At 36.4% G+C, this 17,820-nt stretch overlaps 1 protein-coding gene across 2 annotated transcripts in view; it reads right to left on the reverse strand.

Moving 5' to 3' along the window:
* The window catches only part of LOC134798622 (uncharacterized), a 153,578-nt gene that overhangs the window by 35,525 nt on the left and 100,233 nt on the right, over nucleotides 1-17,820 (reverse strand). For both annotated transcript variants that reach the window (XR_010145233.1, XM_063770987.1), the window contains exon 2: nucleotides 2,800-2,895. Coding sequence is in view for 1 of the 2 variants with exons in the window: in XM_063770987.1 (XP_063627057.1) it covers nucleotides 2,800-2,857 (58 nt within the window). In the remaining variant the exon portion in view is untranslated. The remainder of the gene's footprint in view (nucleotides 1-2,799; nucleotides 2,896-17,820) is intronic.

A 17,820-nucleotide genomic window follows, 5' to 3' on the forward strand; every position in this document is an offset into this window, starting at 1 on the left:
TTATTAAAATATTCTAACTCGCGGCAAAGTCTCGCGGCCTAGTTAAGTTTTCTGTCGACGTGCGCACAACGTGTGGCACGCGCTGCAAATTGCAACATACATAATTGAGGACACTATTCGACACTTAATTTTTATATTATAATATGACTTCTTATGAAAATTATTTATGCTCGAAACGAAATTGAGTTTAGCGACAACCTTTAATAATTATGAATGATTTAAATATGACTGCTACTGAATTGGAAAAATAAAATGCTGGCTTTTAGAGAAAATTAAATAAAATACTAAATTACACGTAGGATTTACATCCTATTGCTGCGTGGCTGGCCGTCCTCGGCTTCGTCTTCGTCCGGTCCGGTGCGAGTTCGCGACCGGCATTCTTGGCAGCTGTTGACGCGGCCTGGCGAGCTGGCACCTCCACGTGGCACTCGCTTGACGCTTCATATGGCTGGCTGGCTCTGCTTCCGATGATTATGGTGGGCCGGGATAACCCTGGACACCTCTTGGTTTGCGAGCCGGGAAACCCTGGACAACGCTCTTCGATCTTCGCTCTTCTTGATTTCTCTTCTTAACTTGGTTTCCGTTTTTTGATGTTGGGTGGTTCTTCTTTTTTCTTGGTTCTTAATGGTGGTTGGTTCTGACTGCGTGGATTCTTGCGTTGAAAGTGTGATTGGTTATCTGGGTTGTAGTCTTGGTAGATTTTTTCTTCTTTCTTGAGTATTAGTTCGTTGGTTCGCTGGTCTGGGTCGCCATCAAATAACAAGATAGGACTTGTTATGTTGTTTCGAGCAGTAGCAGGGAGTATGTATTGAAACACCTTATGTGTGATAGTATAAGAACGTATATTCTCTAAATGCCTGCCTATATATACACGTTAGGTTGCGCTGACACAAGCAATACGCGTTTATGTCGCAGTAAACCAAAGTGTTACTGCTAAACACTAAAAGTGGACAATCGCCATATTACACGAGGTTGGCTAACGAGTACGTCCGATCTCTAGCGCGGTCCGATCCAGAAGCCACAGCGGCGGAGCCTCGCTGCTCCAGTGCTCCCGCCTCAACGTCAAGTTGGTCAACCTGCTTGACCAGTCTACCAACATAACGACAAAAATGCCAATTCGTGCCTACGTTCACCCAAGAGAAACCTCTTGACGTTCCAAAGCCTTCTACCTGTCATCTTAGTTCAACAATACGCCAATAGACGGCGTTACTCTCTATGTTATGAATTTCGTTACAACTTCCAAACAGCAAACATTGCTAGTAGCCAAACATTGCTAATCAATTGTATACAGGCGTCTAAAATAATGAACTATAATGCTGCAATACGTCCTTCTGGAGTCACGCCCCGATATGTATAATATTGTGCACCTTGTTTGATGTACGGTCACAAACTTTAATTATTGATCCATCTGAGGTTCAAGCTAATTTGGCTGTCAATACTAACGGTATGAAACGTCCGATGTAAATGGCTCAACAATTCAAGTCCATGGCTGTACCTATAGAACTTATTGTGAAACGTGAAAAGAAAATAAATTTAAATTAAGTGAATTTCATTATCTAGTATTAGTGAATAGCAGAAGCCATTAGTATTAAAACTGGTAAGGTATCGCCTTCTGTTAACGTTAAGTATCAAAAAGTTGGAAATTAAATTTTGTTCTTTATTTTCTTCTAAGAAATAAATGAAAGTAGATTACCGAGACAAAGACTAGAATTACTTGAGGCTTGGAATAATACTTAGGTACCGTAAACCACCGGGGTGAGTAGGTTTCGCGGGGAGCTATGGGTTATGAATGGGGAGAGAAGGATTGAGAGGGGGGTGAGGTGGGTTTTTAAGCCTACTGCTACAAAAATAATGTATTCCAATTTAAAATGGAGCTATAGTAATATTCATTATAAAAAAAAATCTATACAACAATCTTCCAAAATCACCTTTGTATGAAAAACCCTTTCACCCCAAATACGAGGCACTACGGGGTGAGGTGGGTTTTCCTCTTTATCGTCAAAGTTATGAAATTGAACTACCCAAAATAAAATACAAACTAAAATACAAACGTCCGAACCACTTATTATATACACCATTCAGTTTTCAAATGTACCTAAAAATAAAATTTTATCGAGGTTTGAAAGTCAAATTTCAGCCAACTCACCCCATTTTACGGTACTTTAAACTAATTAAACAAAAATTAAACTAATCTTTGATGATTATCAAGACAGTGACTAATACATAAGCCGTGCACAGTATTAAAACTTATTTAGCGTAAAAGAATATTAAAATTGTAACATTAAAAAATATTGTGCATTATTTTCTGCCATTGCTTTACTTCTTGGTCGCCCCAAACAACTCAGTTCAACTTAGAGAAGTAAACTTTCATGTCAATAATTTTTAAGCTCGGATCAAATTTCATTTTCGTACCACGTTTAAAGGCCTAACAGGCCTATCCGGATTTCGTGATAATCACAAGATCTTGAGACGATTTAGAGATCAACTAGATCTACATTGGATATCGACTAGATGTGACTTGGATATCTAGAAGTCATAACTTGTCGAAATCGTTCAAGAGGACCTCCAGAATCGCGGAAACATATCTATCTTACAAGTTACGATACGGATAATTTAAAGTTATCCGTATCGTAACTTGTTTAAGTCTAGTAGAAATCTAATTCATTTCCCGAATCGAGCCGTACGCCGTACCGTAGTGACCTTTTATGATATGATAATATGAACCATATCGGCTTCATAGGCAGGGTCACAACCCACTAGACCAGACCAGTCGTCATAATAATAATTATGTTTAGTTACCTGTAGCAAACTGGCATACAACTATCTGTGCGAGTAGGATCACGCATGCGCTCCACATGGCGCCCGGGCGAGGCCGCGTATGCGACGCCTCATAATCTGAAACAAAACACAAAGCATTTCAGTCACACAGCCGACTTGGGACTAAAGATCACATTAGGAACCTGATTCAAACTTAATAACTTGTTTCGGGTTTTAACTGGTTTTGATACGACCTTAACGATCGATGGCGTGCATCTAATGCACAATTCTCACTTCGCGTGTATTATCATTATCGGCCGTATCGGCGTGTATTATTTTATTTTGGATGAGACTAGCCCAGGACCGTGATAAGTGGCGTACACGAAGAGAGGCCTATGCTCAGCAGTGGGCGACTGAAGGCCAGAATGATGATGATGACGATGATGATGATGATGATGATCATTATCGGCGTGAGCGATCTTCAAGATCGTATCAAAATAATATCAAAACTGTAACCAGTTTTAATCTTCGAATCGAGCTTTACAAAACTGTTAAAATCAAGGGAGAAAAATGGGGACTACGTTTGTATGGAAAGGCGGTATCAGAGCGGTCATCCATATACCTTTGCCATGTACAGGCATTATCTCAGATATAATATACACGATGATTTTTAATCGGTGATCAGGAACATTTTTTTTCTAACTCAGTAATTGATGTAGATCACGTTAAGTCGTAATTACATGGAAAGAAACTTGTTTTTTTATCATAATTTTATTTTGAGATCAATTTTATCCTAAAATCCTTATCACTCTGTGTCATCGGTATCTATGAGTTATAGCCTCTTTACAAACTTAATGGCAATTGATAATTTATGAGTAATAACTTGTCATTGTCATATGCATAAAGAAAGTCATAGATCCGTCAAAAATCCCGCCCACGGAAGAAAGAATGAGCGCGCCGCGCTCTGACGGGAAACGGCATGTGCCTGGATTAGTATGGAAACCTATGTCACCAAAACGCTGTCACAAAAATTGGCCATATTTTCTTATTTCGAAAAGGATTATGAGCCCTCGCCCATCTCAATAATTTGAACTTTACAGCAAAGAAAATTATGTCGAAATTGCACTACGATTTTTATTTTTGTAAATTGACATTTATGCTCTATTGCTTATACACTTGCATGGCTTTTCCAAGAGTGAATGCGATAGGATAAAATATTCGACTATGAGGTTGACACATGCGATAGGGATGTGCATGATTCGCTATGATATCGATAAACGCTTATTAATGATTAGTGTACACGTAAACTACTCAGGTTTTTTATACATATGTATTACTATATTTTCTGGCGACGATTAGGTACCTACTTACTTTTTAATAAAAAAAATGCTCGTATTGAAAGTAATCAAGCCACCAACCACGTATATAACTGTAAGCGAGTATACAATAAAAACTGTTAACTCCTTAGCACACCCCGCGTGATGTCCGCGTCCTCAATTACGTGCTACATTTACATGTATGTCGCGCAACCATCATCTTCCTTCTTCCTAGCGTTGTTCCGGCTATTTGCCACGGCCCGTGAGCCGGCCCGCGTTAGGCACGGAGCCTGGGGTTTGCTTAGAAACTTATCACAAGAATTGGCTTATGCACTATTTTTTACAAAAGAGACTGTCATCTGACCGTCCAACTCCGAGAGGAGACTTTACAGCCGTATTCGAACAATGAGACACGTCAAATACTAAATATTGAAACGATATGGGTCAAACAAGTGTCAAAAGTCTAGTCAAAGGTCGAGTGTGAATATCGCTTTAAGATTTGTCCAAGAGTGTGGAGCTGGCTTTAGACTGGCCAGCAAATACCCGGCAGTAAAATTATGTGACAGCTTAAAACTGACACCTTACCTACTCGTATTTAATATACAAAATTGACTAATATGTATCCATGGATGCAATACTATAAGAAAAACTTTAAATCAAATAATCCATTGAATAGCAATAAATAAGTAAGAACATATTTTGTACATAATATAAAATATGCATAAGTGACGACTTTTTCGATATGATCATCCAGAGGCAAAACAAAAATAAATTATTAAGAACATATATGAACATAAACAAACCGAACTGTGTATTTATACGAACATCGACATCGATAACATTTTTGATATGGTCCTCGCACTGTGGCTGAATAACGCACCCGTACATGACTTTGACGCTAAGTAGATATCAACTTTATCCCATTTACATAAATTTGATTTTTGCACTAAACAATCCAAAAATCCTTGCGGAAACCGAAAATGTAAAAAATATTGATATATTACTTGAAATAATACTTACCGATGATATGAAATGCCTCCATATCTAACATTTTTTGTTCGGCTAGTGTTTTTACACTTCAAAATGGAGCAGCGCGGCATATTTGTAATTATTTCTAATTTTTCCTGGAATCGTTTTCACATCTGACATCTCAAAAGCGCCATACTGAATTGACACACGACTGACAATAGTCTGTGGTGAAACTGAGTACAATAAGGCTTAATCATGCCACACGCTATAGATGTACGTTCCACTTCTATTACTTCTTTGTTTTGTGATCCCGCCATATCAATCAATCAATCAATCAATCAAAGCATTTATTTTCAGGCTACTAAGGCCCATAGATACATACCTTACAAACTAACATATATATACAATAATAAAAAACTTAAATACTAAAAAATCATTTTCGTGACGCAGTTTTCTGTTGCGGCGTCACTTGCTCTGGTGTAGGATTCGGCAGATTCCCACGGAACCGCCGAAATATCACACCCTTCGGCCAGAAGTCCGTGCTCGCGATGGCTTCCAGCAGCGGCCGCGGCACGCGCACCACAAACGAGCTGAAGTGCACGTAATGTCGCGATCGCAGCTGGAACACTTTCAACTCGTAACGGGTCTTCTTGCGAAGATATTCCACCACATCGTCTGCCGTGGCGGAAACATGCAGGCGCGATACGTATAGCGCCGTATTCGGCGTGGCAGCCCTAAGTCCAGATGCAATACCTGGCTCCGCTGTGCCACACTGGCTCTTGCGAGGCGCCTTGCGCGGCCGCCTCTCCTTCGACGCCTGCGGGAAACCTTTTTCGGCGCGGGGTAGCTTCACATCTCGAGAAGCAGATTCGTGCACCTTCGGTGGTGCCTTTCTTCATATCGATGGCACTTGACGCATCGTAGTTACTTCGTATAGGATAACCATGTATTTAGTGGTTATTAGTTTTAATTATGTTTTAACTTTTAATTACTTAAACAATGAGATAATTGCGTGAGAGCTAGCCTAATAAGTTTAATTTGGGCTATATCACCGATTAAAAATCATCGTGTATAAGTTGGAAAATTGGTTTTAATTATTCAGTCTGTTCAAAGCAACACCTTCGGCATAAGCAAATTATCTTACAGCAATTTACAACCCTAAACCATCGTAAGCTTAGACTTTGACCTTCTCAGTTTTCACTAATTCCCTAAAGCAACAATATCCCCGATTTATCCTGGATAGAATCTATCCCGAACAATACACGATCCGGCTAAGTAATTGCTTGGATAATTTCCCATGGCAACTAGAAATATAACCAACCAAAGTTACTTGCACCGTGTCAGGATCAATTAAGGAATGGTTGAGAAGCGGGCGTGGTACGAAGAGAGATCTAATGATGGTGGTCGGATATTCTCTTAGGTATTTATACACAAAGTATTAGGTATTTGTACACAAAGTATGGTCATATTTAACGGCGATAATTATTATTCATTATTATTTATACTTGCTGTTTGGACTGGACGGATGCTGCAGTTAATCGGAAAGATTAGAAATCTAGGGGGAAGGCCTTAGCCCAGCAGTAGAGATGTTTTATAGGCTCGTTAAAAATATACTTTCTGTGTTTTAAGGACAAAATATGATAATGAAACGGTATAAAAAAATGTTGATCTGATTAGTGTAATTGCATAAATTGATAAATAAAATGTATGAATGATATAAATACATTTTAGTTGATAATATAGAATTCAAATAAGTTTGAGTTTTGTAACAGACAGTTGGCAATTGGAATATAATTTAAGTACCTACTTAAAAAAGGATTAACTAACAGAACACAATAAGGACCCGAAAGTTTCTAGTAATTAATGAACTATCAAATTCAAAGTATGTAAATAACGATTTAATTTGATAAATATTTACTTCGAGTTATTGTTAAAATAATTGAAAGGCAAAAGTAAATAATTGTAATAAATGTCATATATTTTCGTTATAAATACATAAATTGTATAATTTTGAGTGCTTTGTTCCAAATGCTACTTATGTTTTACCGATATCATTGTTCAGTATTCGTAATTACGAGAACTCTAGGTAATTTTGTGTTACATTAAAATGTTGGAATGTTTTCAATAACATGTGTAGGTAATAATTTATAACGGGTATATTAAACTTTAGCTATTTAAATTACCTAATAATTGGAATTTCATAACAAAACCTTTCATTATATTTTATTAATCGCGTTCGAATAAGTACCTATCCAATAAATAAGTGTAAATAAATTTGCCTCTTTTTCACCCATAAAATGCGATCTAGAAAATAAAAGTTAAAATATTCTGAATAAAATTCGGATGAACAACCTACAATTACGCGATAAAATCTCAAATTGAAATTCAAATTTTTGCTCGCTTCGACGTTTACTGAGATTTTCCTTTGTTTATAACGCGTATTTACAAGATTACCGAAGATTATCGTTTCTATAATTATTGATTTATTTGTTTGCTGTGTCCCATTGTTGGAAAAAGGTCCCCCTTTCTTTCTTCCACGCCTCTCTTTCTATTGATATATTAGGCATATCTTTTCGAAAGACGTCAAGGTCGTGCAGCCATCTCATTCGGTTCTGCCGTGCTGTCGCAGCCGCACTATATTTGGTGTCCATTGATAGTTTTCTTCGCCTACAGTTCGTTAGGCATACGGCAGATGTGCCGTCCCATTGCTCCCATTTCAGCTTAGCGGACGTTGACGACTTTGGAGCGAAAGATGGAGCATTTTTACAAGCTATTAGAAGATGATGATGTAAAAAAATACAATTCAAATGTCCGTGTAATAACTGAACATGTTGACGCAAAACACAGTGATGTAATTAAAACATCAGTAAGAATGTGCCCTATTTCAAAAAGCACGAAAAATGTAATAATACTTTACAAAGAAATATACATTATATTTCTTCCGTTTTTACATCCTTGAGTAATTGAATTTAAACAATTCCAACTTTTCGCATTTTCCTTAATAACCCTCAGACACTAAATCTCTGATTTCCACTCTTAAATCTTGACTCGAAATTAAACTGCAGTACAATAACTTTTGCAATCTCTTATTTATTTCACGGTATTGAAACTTAAACCTTATCTACTTAGGATTAAGTTCATTTTCCGAATTAATTTGTCCGTAGGTTCACATTTAAAAGGTCTGAAAATACGAGAATTTTCTTATGAACTTATATCATGTCCAATTATGTAAGATTAATTTAATTAAATTAATAAAATTTGAGCTCAGATTCCGAGTTTTGTTCTAGCAGGAAGGTTACTCTAAAATGTATGTACTGACAAGGATACTTTGTGAAAATAACGTAAACTCGGTACAGAGCATTTGCACTTCTGGCGTACTCTGCCGCTTTCATAATTTATTTCATACTCGCTTTTGTTCGTGGCTTCCAGGCGTTGAATTTAGTTAAATCCCTTAGAAACACTGCGAAATTCCTGCGCAGAAAGTAATTTAGGTTCTTTTAGCGCTAGTTGGCAAACCTATTTGTCAGTAACAAAAGGCGTGAAATTAAATTGTATTGAAAATCGTTCATACAATTTTCATATTTAGGGGCACTCAATGAGCCTTTCCCGTAGGTACAAACATTTTATTTCGTATATTACCTACCTACATTCTTTCAATGTTTCAAGTCGATGATTATTTTACTGAGCATTTTTCACATCCATTGTAACATAAATAAAACTCCTGGAGGTACCTACCTGCAAACCTTAAAAAAAATGCGTTTGTACGGGACAACGGTGGACAATTTCGTGGAATGCTCCTTATCATGCTTTTTTCTCTTTCTTCTTCCTTTTTTTTCTTTTTTTATCTTCGTAAAATTAAAAATTCATTGTTGTACCGTTTGAAAAAACATGGTTTTAAATAGTAGTTTTTGCGTAGATACGATGAAAAAGATGAAGAAGATGGGAAAGTATTTTGTAGCAGGCAAAGTGGCCACGGAATGTCATCCAGATTCGAGCATGTACAAGAGACATTTTTTTTTCACAGCCTGGATTTGAATATGGATATTATCAGTCAGTAGGTACTTACAACGTTAAGAGATTTTTATAGCGGATATAAAGCTTCTGTCTTACGTTACTGGTAATTATATAAACAATTTTACGCCTGTAATAAAAATACACTCCGTAATATCCATTAGCACGTAAAGAAATACAGTAAAAATAAAAACTCCATTAATATGTACATCAATGCTCGGTTTTACGTTACCCGTATCGTTATTGTGCCCTAGATATTGACTACATTTGGTGGAGCGTCGGAAAACAATGAATTTTAAAACGAGGTTACTGGAAACAAACTTGGTTACAATTGCTGTGTTGAACGTATTATAAACGCAAAATAAAAGTACCGGTTGGATTCAAACTACATCAGCAGTATTGTAGTTCGATATTACTGCCGACTGTAGTTACAAAATGACTGATATTGCTGCCCGAATTTCTGACATTTGCGGCACCAATGCAGTAATGTCGTCATAAAACAAACATCTAAAAATGTCCGAGAAAAATTCCTAAAAGGACAGATACCGATGTGATTCCATTAGTGTTTAATTTTCAACCCATATGACGTTTATAAAAGTACATTATAATACGTATGCCGAATTTAAAAATAAACTATCTTTATGTTTTGTGAACCAAGCTTCGTAAGGAGCACTAATGCTAAAGAAAATCTTTGGTATACCTATATCTACATAGTACCTATACTATCTGTATTTGTGCACTAAACATAATACCTACTCGTGTACACTACTGTTTGTTGAGTCTCAGTGAGAGTAAAGAAAGGTAATACATTTATTTATTCAGGAAATGTCAACCATTATAGTCGTTATGGGTAAGTCGGTACACGCACGGTGGTTAACTTGATAAATCGAGATATAGAATTGAAGAAATTTGAACCTAAAATAGAATAACGTAAGGTTCAAATTTCTTCTATTTTTTGCCGCCAGTTACCAACTTCTTCTCGCCGTGTACGGAAGTGAGATATCAATTTACATTTCCTTTTTATGTCAATGTATGTACAGTTAGTAACAGAAGTTACTAAGAGGACAAGGTGATCAAAATTATCTACACACGCTCTTCGTTTTTTAACAGATACATTGTGTTCAAATTATAACCAGCCTAGCCTCTCTCCTGACCGAGGTAATAGTTCATTTTTATTGTATTTGTTATTTAGTTACTACAATATGATAAAGTTTAATGTTGTTTATTTTTTTAATTTTACTTAATACCTGTTGAAATAACTAACCGTTGACACGGGTAACTGCCCATAACGCTTAAAAAGGTAATTTTATTAAGACATTTACATTAAATTTGACGTTTCCTCACTACTGTTGCAATACAGCAGCGTGATATTGCTGCTGAGTCAAAATCAATGCTGACACCCAGATTTCGACATTCGCAGCAGGAATGCAATCGGCAGCAATGCAGCAGTAACGATCGTGCAGTAGGTATAAATTTGAATGTTCCCTGTTTTAGCATCGGCTGAACTTATAGATAAAGTCTTACAAATTTAATAGTTCAGTGTCTTACAGTTAGTACTAAAAGTAAAATGAAAAATGATAGAAACGGCTGCGCGTCGCGGGCAAAACTCTCGAATGAAAGAAGTTTTAATGAACACTCATTAAAATAGATTATAACCGTAACGAGATATTTTGAAGTCATGTAAATGTAGTCATCTTTTATAAAATGAATGTTTTTTTTAATGCAAATGCCAACATTCAGAACGTTTGTCTGCAAGTAGGCCTCAATACTTTGTTTACAACTCAATACAATATTTACAGTGGGAAAACATTATATAAATACATCATGCTAAAACAGGTGTAGTCTCTATCGTTATTAATACATTAAATTTGGAGATGTAAAGGCTCTTCAAGCGTCATAAAACCGGTTAATAAAGAAACGAATTGCTAAAGGCTTCAAAAGCAGAATACATAATTCAAGTACAGTATCCGATCACAAACGCCCGTCAGTATCAGTTACATTTACCCGTGTTGCCGTTTGTGAGCAAAGTGACTCGGTAATGCACGATGCACGACACACTAGCTTTTGTACACTCCGTTAGTGTTTGTAGCCATTACCCGCTTGATGGCGAAGTATCCGATTTTTGAAGCTTTTTCGTTTGCTTGTATTCAGTTCGAAATTGAGTATGTCATGTTTGATACAAAGAATGTGATGTGTTGTTTTGTTTTTCAATAAGCTTGTTAAGTTTGATTTGATGATCTACAATTCTACATAATTATACTTATATTGAAATAACTCAATTGAGCATATAGCTCCTTGGAATAATAATGCCATTCATAAAGAAAATAATATGCACTTGTGGAGCTCGCTGTACAAGTAAAAATAAAATATGTAGTAGAAACGAATGCTAAAATTATTTATTTAATGTTCATACCTAATGAATGTTTTCGACATATTATTATAACCAGAGGCGTACCAAAATCGCTTTTATGTGGCCGAGGCATAATGCATTATGCCCACGGGCATTGATGACCGCTTCCCACCAGGCGACTCGTCTGCTCGTTTGATGACTATCACATAAAAAAGCATTTCAAGTTAATCGTTTTTTTTAAGTACCACTATTTACTCGAAAGCTTTGTAAATTATGAGTACAATCTAATACTAATGCTCGGAGTAATGCTGAGCCGAACGGGGCCGAGAATGTCCGAAGGCAGGGGTGTCTCCCCACTAGTACTTATTGAGCACTTACTAGTTTTGGACACCCAAATTACCCACAACACCCCAGGCAATACCTAAATCTATTCTCAGATTAAGTCTGACATGGGCTAGATCGGTTTCGAAGTTTATTGGACCATTTGCATCTATACAAGTTTCGACAACTTGAGTGCCAAATAGCCGCCAGAGGGTTCCCATTTAATAGGTTTATCTTTTCCAATTAGGTTAGGTATATAACTATCTTTCGATCCATTTCCATTATTTGATAACCAATTAATTAACTAGGTATGCATAATGGATAATTCTTTGGTGCTGAATTTAATCTTATTATTATCTGGATCTGAATCAATACCGTGTCTTCCAAAAATGCGTTTTTGTCTTGTGGTGCTCACATTAGCTGTTGTAAAATGTTATATAACAACGTGTGACAGGGACAGTATGAAAGTATTGATAGTGTTTTATTATGTTATGCCTGTCACACGATTTTATATCCCTCCTAAGGCCCAAGGTCCTACCTATACTACCTACTTCTTCAGTTCGATGAAATTTAAACCATATTCAATTGGAACAGAGTTTCATTTCTTTTGTTTCGTTAAATATTCAAACAAATATAAACCAACCCTATTACCTGCACTGTAGGTTCAAATTTCATTGCCAAATTTTGGGTTTTGCATTTGTATGGCTGGGCTTTACGAGGATATAACATTTTATATCAGGCAATGTGTGAGCACCACTGGATTGTATAAAATGTGTAATTTTATTCACTTTATAAGCTTATCGATGAAAAGATAATTTATAAAATCGTAAGGAAAAACTTCAATTGACGTAAACGATTTTTATGTAGGTTCCTAATTATTAAACAATTATTTAGTTCATGTCATGGTATAATAATATACTCCGCCTGGTACTCCATTCCGAGATTCGCGTATGACCTAACTGACACGCGCCTACGTCATCATGCTGTTTAATTACAGGTTCTCAAACTTTAAAATGTGGGAGAATTTTAACCAACGGTGAAAATTATTTTAACGGCATTAATTTTAAGTTATTCATGTAGAAACATAGTAAAATAAAACAAATCTAATGTATTAAATTAAACTTTATTTATCTATACAAGACAAACGTTTAAAAAACTAATTCACAGTTACACATTAATTACCAAGCTTACGACGTGAAAAGTTTGGAAAACACTGCGACTGCTGACACTGAGCGAGAAGGAAATAACAATTAACACGCGTTCGACAAGGATGACGGTCAGGGCATGAAGTTATCTAGATCCGAATTGTCAAATCGCTATCCTGTGTTGCCAGTAGTATAAACAAAATTACCCGAAAGTCTGAAATTTCTTTCGTGAATCGGAAGATATTGCTAACGAGTAATTAAAAATGACGTGCTATTGTAAAATTTAAGCTAAAATACATATACTCGTATATGAAAATTATAAAATTATAAAGAAATATTTTAACTTATTAACCATAGGTATAATGTACCCATGTAACATGTAACATGTTATGTTGAAATAAAGTGGCAATGTTATTGTGACGTAGGCCCGTGTCACTCTGGGAATGGAAGACCATGTTTTATTAGACCATGGTTCATGTTAGGTGCAGGTCATCCAGGTGGCATTACTATAATGTTACATAATTAGTCAATTACGCCTAGTGTTATCCAGATAAGACCTCACCGTATTTTATTTTATTTAAGAATTTGTGTATACGAGAAAAGCAGCAATTAACTTAAAATCTTTATAGGTTTTAGTAACAAAATTTTAGCAAAATATACAGATTACTTTCTTTTGGCCGTACATGTGTTCTTTCTTAAAAAGCTCTACTATACGATACTGATTAGTCAGCGAAAGCTTCGACACAAATACAAATTTAATACCTATTTATCAAACCAGGTCGCATAACTCCATTTTCCCAAATCAAATATTGAAACATTCAAATCCATCAAGCCGATAAGGACTCAAACAATATATCCTGTTCTCAAGTTCTGGAATCCCAATATTCTTGACGCAAATGGTCGGAAATGACAGCAAATTAGCATCAGTTACTACCTTTTATACCCAGAACTTGAGGGTTAAGCGAAACGATCTAACGGAGCTGAGTCGTCTCAATCAATAGTACTTACATAAATGAAATGTTTTCCCAGTTACGAGAGCCGCTTGAAATTACTTGAAATTGCTTGAAATTGAAAATTGGATAGCCCTTTCGTGGTTCCGATGTAGTATCGAGTGGGTTCGATGAGGCTTAGTGGACTTATTCTCGGATGAAAAGTGTATCACAATAGATTTTGTTATTTTTAGCAGCAGGAAAATGTGTTATAGCCTAGAAAAGATACAGTTGAGCAAAACATTATACTTATAATTGCCAGATTTCTTTACCTATAATTGTAATAAGATATTTACGGATATTTTTAGTATAAATGCACCTACAAAAGTTCTACCCAGAAGTAAAGTGAATAAATCTACAAACTTACGGCGCGAGTGATACTTGTCTTAATAAATGCGTTAGAAACAAATACTTAGTACATATAATAAGTAGACCTTTGTTTAGATGCGTACTAAATGACCCAGAATAGTTATATGCTTGTATACACGGTGTGGCCTGTAACACGAGCAAATAATTAAAACATAGATTGTACTCCTCAAACGGTGACACTTTTGTTCAACTACTTTTAAAAATTATGAAGTATTTAGAGTCCCTATTTTTCATACAAAATAAATATTATCTTCAACGGACCCCATCGCCACGCTATATCATTGTGATTGACGTTGCTTATCACGCCTTAAACATAACAAAATATGCAATACATTGCGTCTTAGAATAAATTTTAAAGTGTATTAAAAATCAAACCACAAGTTATTTTTAAAATTGCTGAACAAATGTTGGTCAGTATGAGGAGTACAGCCTACAGTTTAATTTTTTGCTCGTATTACAGGCCACACCCGGTATACAAATATTTAACCTATCAAAGCGTCCTCGGCAAGTGACAAAGTGGGACCTTTTGCTTGGAAACGACACATAGTTATTAAAATAGTAGTCCGTTTAACTAAAATTATCAGCTATCATAAATTATTTCCAATTCGCCATACTGGTCCGTAAAATAACTGGAGTATTATCAGAAATAACCTGATGAGGTTCAAAGGTAACCTATTTTATAAGATCAATTTTATTTATAGCATCGAGACTAGGTTTGCGGCTCAGCCCGCGTGGAATTCTGTCTACATGTGTTAGTTCAGAGTGGGAGGATTAAAAAAAAACATTGTGTATCCCTAGGGCTCAAGCTTTCTAAGTTTACTAGGTACTTTAGCCTTGAAAAGTATCAGGTAAAGAAATAAGTTAGTTTCGTATTTACGGATATATAACAAGATGGATGGACTGCGAATAATTGAAAAAGAAAAATTAAGTGAAGGAATAATTCAGACAATGCTATTGGAATTAAAATTTAAAAACATTTATATGTAGGTGTAGCTGCTGCGCACATTCCCGCGCAGAGTTGTCTGCGCGGGAAGAAAAGTCTTCGCAATTGTCATCACATTACTGTCATGAAGAAATAAAACTATATTTCATAAGAATTAGCATGTTTTAATCTTGGGCCCTAAAGTGGTGGTGGCATTCAGAGCAGCACCCAGCCTTCCAAAAACATGTCTGATAACGAAACGACCGAATAGTTCCAACCTGCAGTTTCGAGCCCGTTGCTAGAGCTCTCAGGTATCGCGACCAACATTCGTATTCCGCCAATATGGCCCGACCAAATAAGACTTTGGTTTGTGCAATTTGAATCCATCGTCGCCCCCCTCAAGAAAGGCGACCAGGCAATGTACGAACTTGCAATAGCAAAACTAGAATGTCAGGATTTGGACGAAGTAAGCGACATTTTACTAAAACCACCTGAAACTAAAAAGTACGAAACCTTGAAAACCCGCTTGGTTACCGTCTACGAGGAGTCTAAAGAACGTACCGAACCAAAATTGGTACCGAGTTGATATCGACGTAAAAATATTCAGGAATAATGCGAAATAACAAATAACTTAAGGTATGTTTAAAATTTTCTGAAAACAATTTCGTTTTCAAAAGAGAAAACCGTTATCTCCAAAGAGCATGTCGTGTAAGTCCAGAGCTTTCTCTTGAGAAATCTTATGAATTATGAAGAAAGCAGCTTAAAACAACCTCGGCCCTAATCAAGTAAGCGGAATTTCGGATTTTATCACATCTTTTTACTACCCTACCATTTTGCTGCGGATTTGATGGGATTTCGCGGTCAAGTGTGAATGTAATTAACGAAATAAGTTTCATCGTTAAAGTAATTAGGTTGGGATTAATTGCTATTTGTAGGTAATTAGAAAAATACGTCTTTTGGGAGTAATTTAATTTTTAGACGCGCTTTTACGACTCAACGACAGTGAAATAAATTAATTTAAAATTAATGTACCTCTGGAGGGTTATATTGTGTAATATTACAGTAAGAATAGCAGGCCAATTCGAACCTGCACCTTACATCAAACCGATATTTGAATAAAATTGGAATCATATCACATAGTTGCCATTTGCGCGACCATTTTGCTCTGACTTGTCTGTACATATTTTATAGTTCGTTTTTTTTAGCATTAGAAAAAAGGTAAACAGCGCGCACAGAAAAAGTGCTGGTGGACTATTTACTAGTCGCTTTTCGGTGAAGGAAAACATCGTGAGGAAACCGGACTAATCCCAATAAGGCCTAGTTTCCCCTCTGGGTTGGAAGGTCAGATGGCAGTCGCTTTCGTAAAAACTAGTGCCTACGTCAAATCATGGGATTAGTTGTCAAGCGGACCCCAGACTCCTATGTGAGCCGTGGCAAAATGCCGGGATAACGCGAGAAAGAAGAAGAGAAAAAAGGTAAACAATCTTGATGTGTCCTTTAATATTGAAAAACACGTTTTAAAAATAAGTCACGGCAATTATGTAACAATTATGAATCTAATACGATCATTTATATTCTTCTGCTTCTTGTTTTTCAATTAAAATACATGTCAAGATTGATTACCTTCTTTCTAATGCTAAAAAAATGAACTATAGTGCGAACGAGACGCCCGCGCGAATAGCGTCTGATATGATTCCAATATTATTATGATTTAAATATCGCTTTGATCCTAGGTGCACGATCAAATTGGCCCCTAGGTCATTTAATCAAGGACATTGATATTAAATTGGATGTTTCCTGCAGAATTGCTGTCTGCAGCATTGTCGCTGACTAAATGTCAATTTCTACTTTGATAATTGACATTTCTTGCAGAAATGCTGTCGTAACCAGCATGCAACTTAAAAATACTCTTAGGTACCGACAGCACTCTTAGGTCATCTTTATTTAAAACCAATACTTATTTTATTGTAGCATCAATTCAAGCCACTGGAGATTGGTCGCGGTTTCTTTCAATAAACACGCCAGACGCGTGAAATGGTTGCATTCGAAAATTCTTCAGACACGTATTGTCGCAATATTATAAACCTTAATGCCTCCCATAACTATTAAATGTTATAAAAGCCCATCAATTTCTCGATAAAGTACACAACTTGACGGCCTAAAGCCTAGCTAGTTGCTCAAAAAAGCGTATTGGAAACGCTTCATCCTCAAAACGACTATATCGCGTGACGATCTGACGTTAAACTGGCATTTTTGGGACGATTAATACAATGTATTATGTAGGAATATGGAGGGTTTTCTTAGCAGTTGGGACGCTTTGAACGTAATATTAGATGGTTGTACACTTACGCTCAAAAGACATTGACGAACTGTTTATGCCGCAAAATTTATTACGTAAACCCAACCGTAAGCATTAAGCAGATGAATTACTGTTGCAGCGTAGTGTTACCGCTGCTATACCAGACCAGACCAGACCTATATCAGACCTATTACCAGACCAGACCACCTACCTACCAGCCTACCTAGCTACCTAGACCAGCGCAGTGGTGGCCCATCCAGGCTAACACCATGCTGAGTCGGAACCCATTTCGTGGCTAATATTACTTGTTATGTTAGGTATGTAATGATATGTGTTGTGATGTTATGTGTAAGTTTTTTTGAAGTGAAAACT

Source organism: Cydia splendana, chromosome 17 (assembly GCF_910591565.1).
Source record: "Cydia splendana chromosome 17, ilCydSple1.2, whole genome shotgun sequence".
In the NCBI taxonomy this organism is placed as follows: Eukaryota; Metazoa; Arthropoda; class Insecta; order Lepidoptera; family Tortricidae; genus Cydia; species Cydia splendana.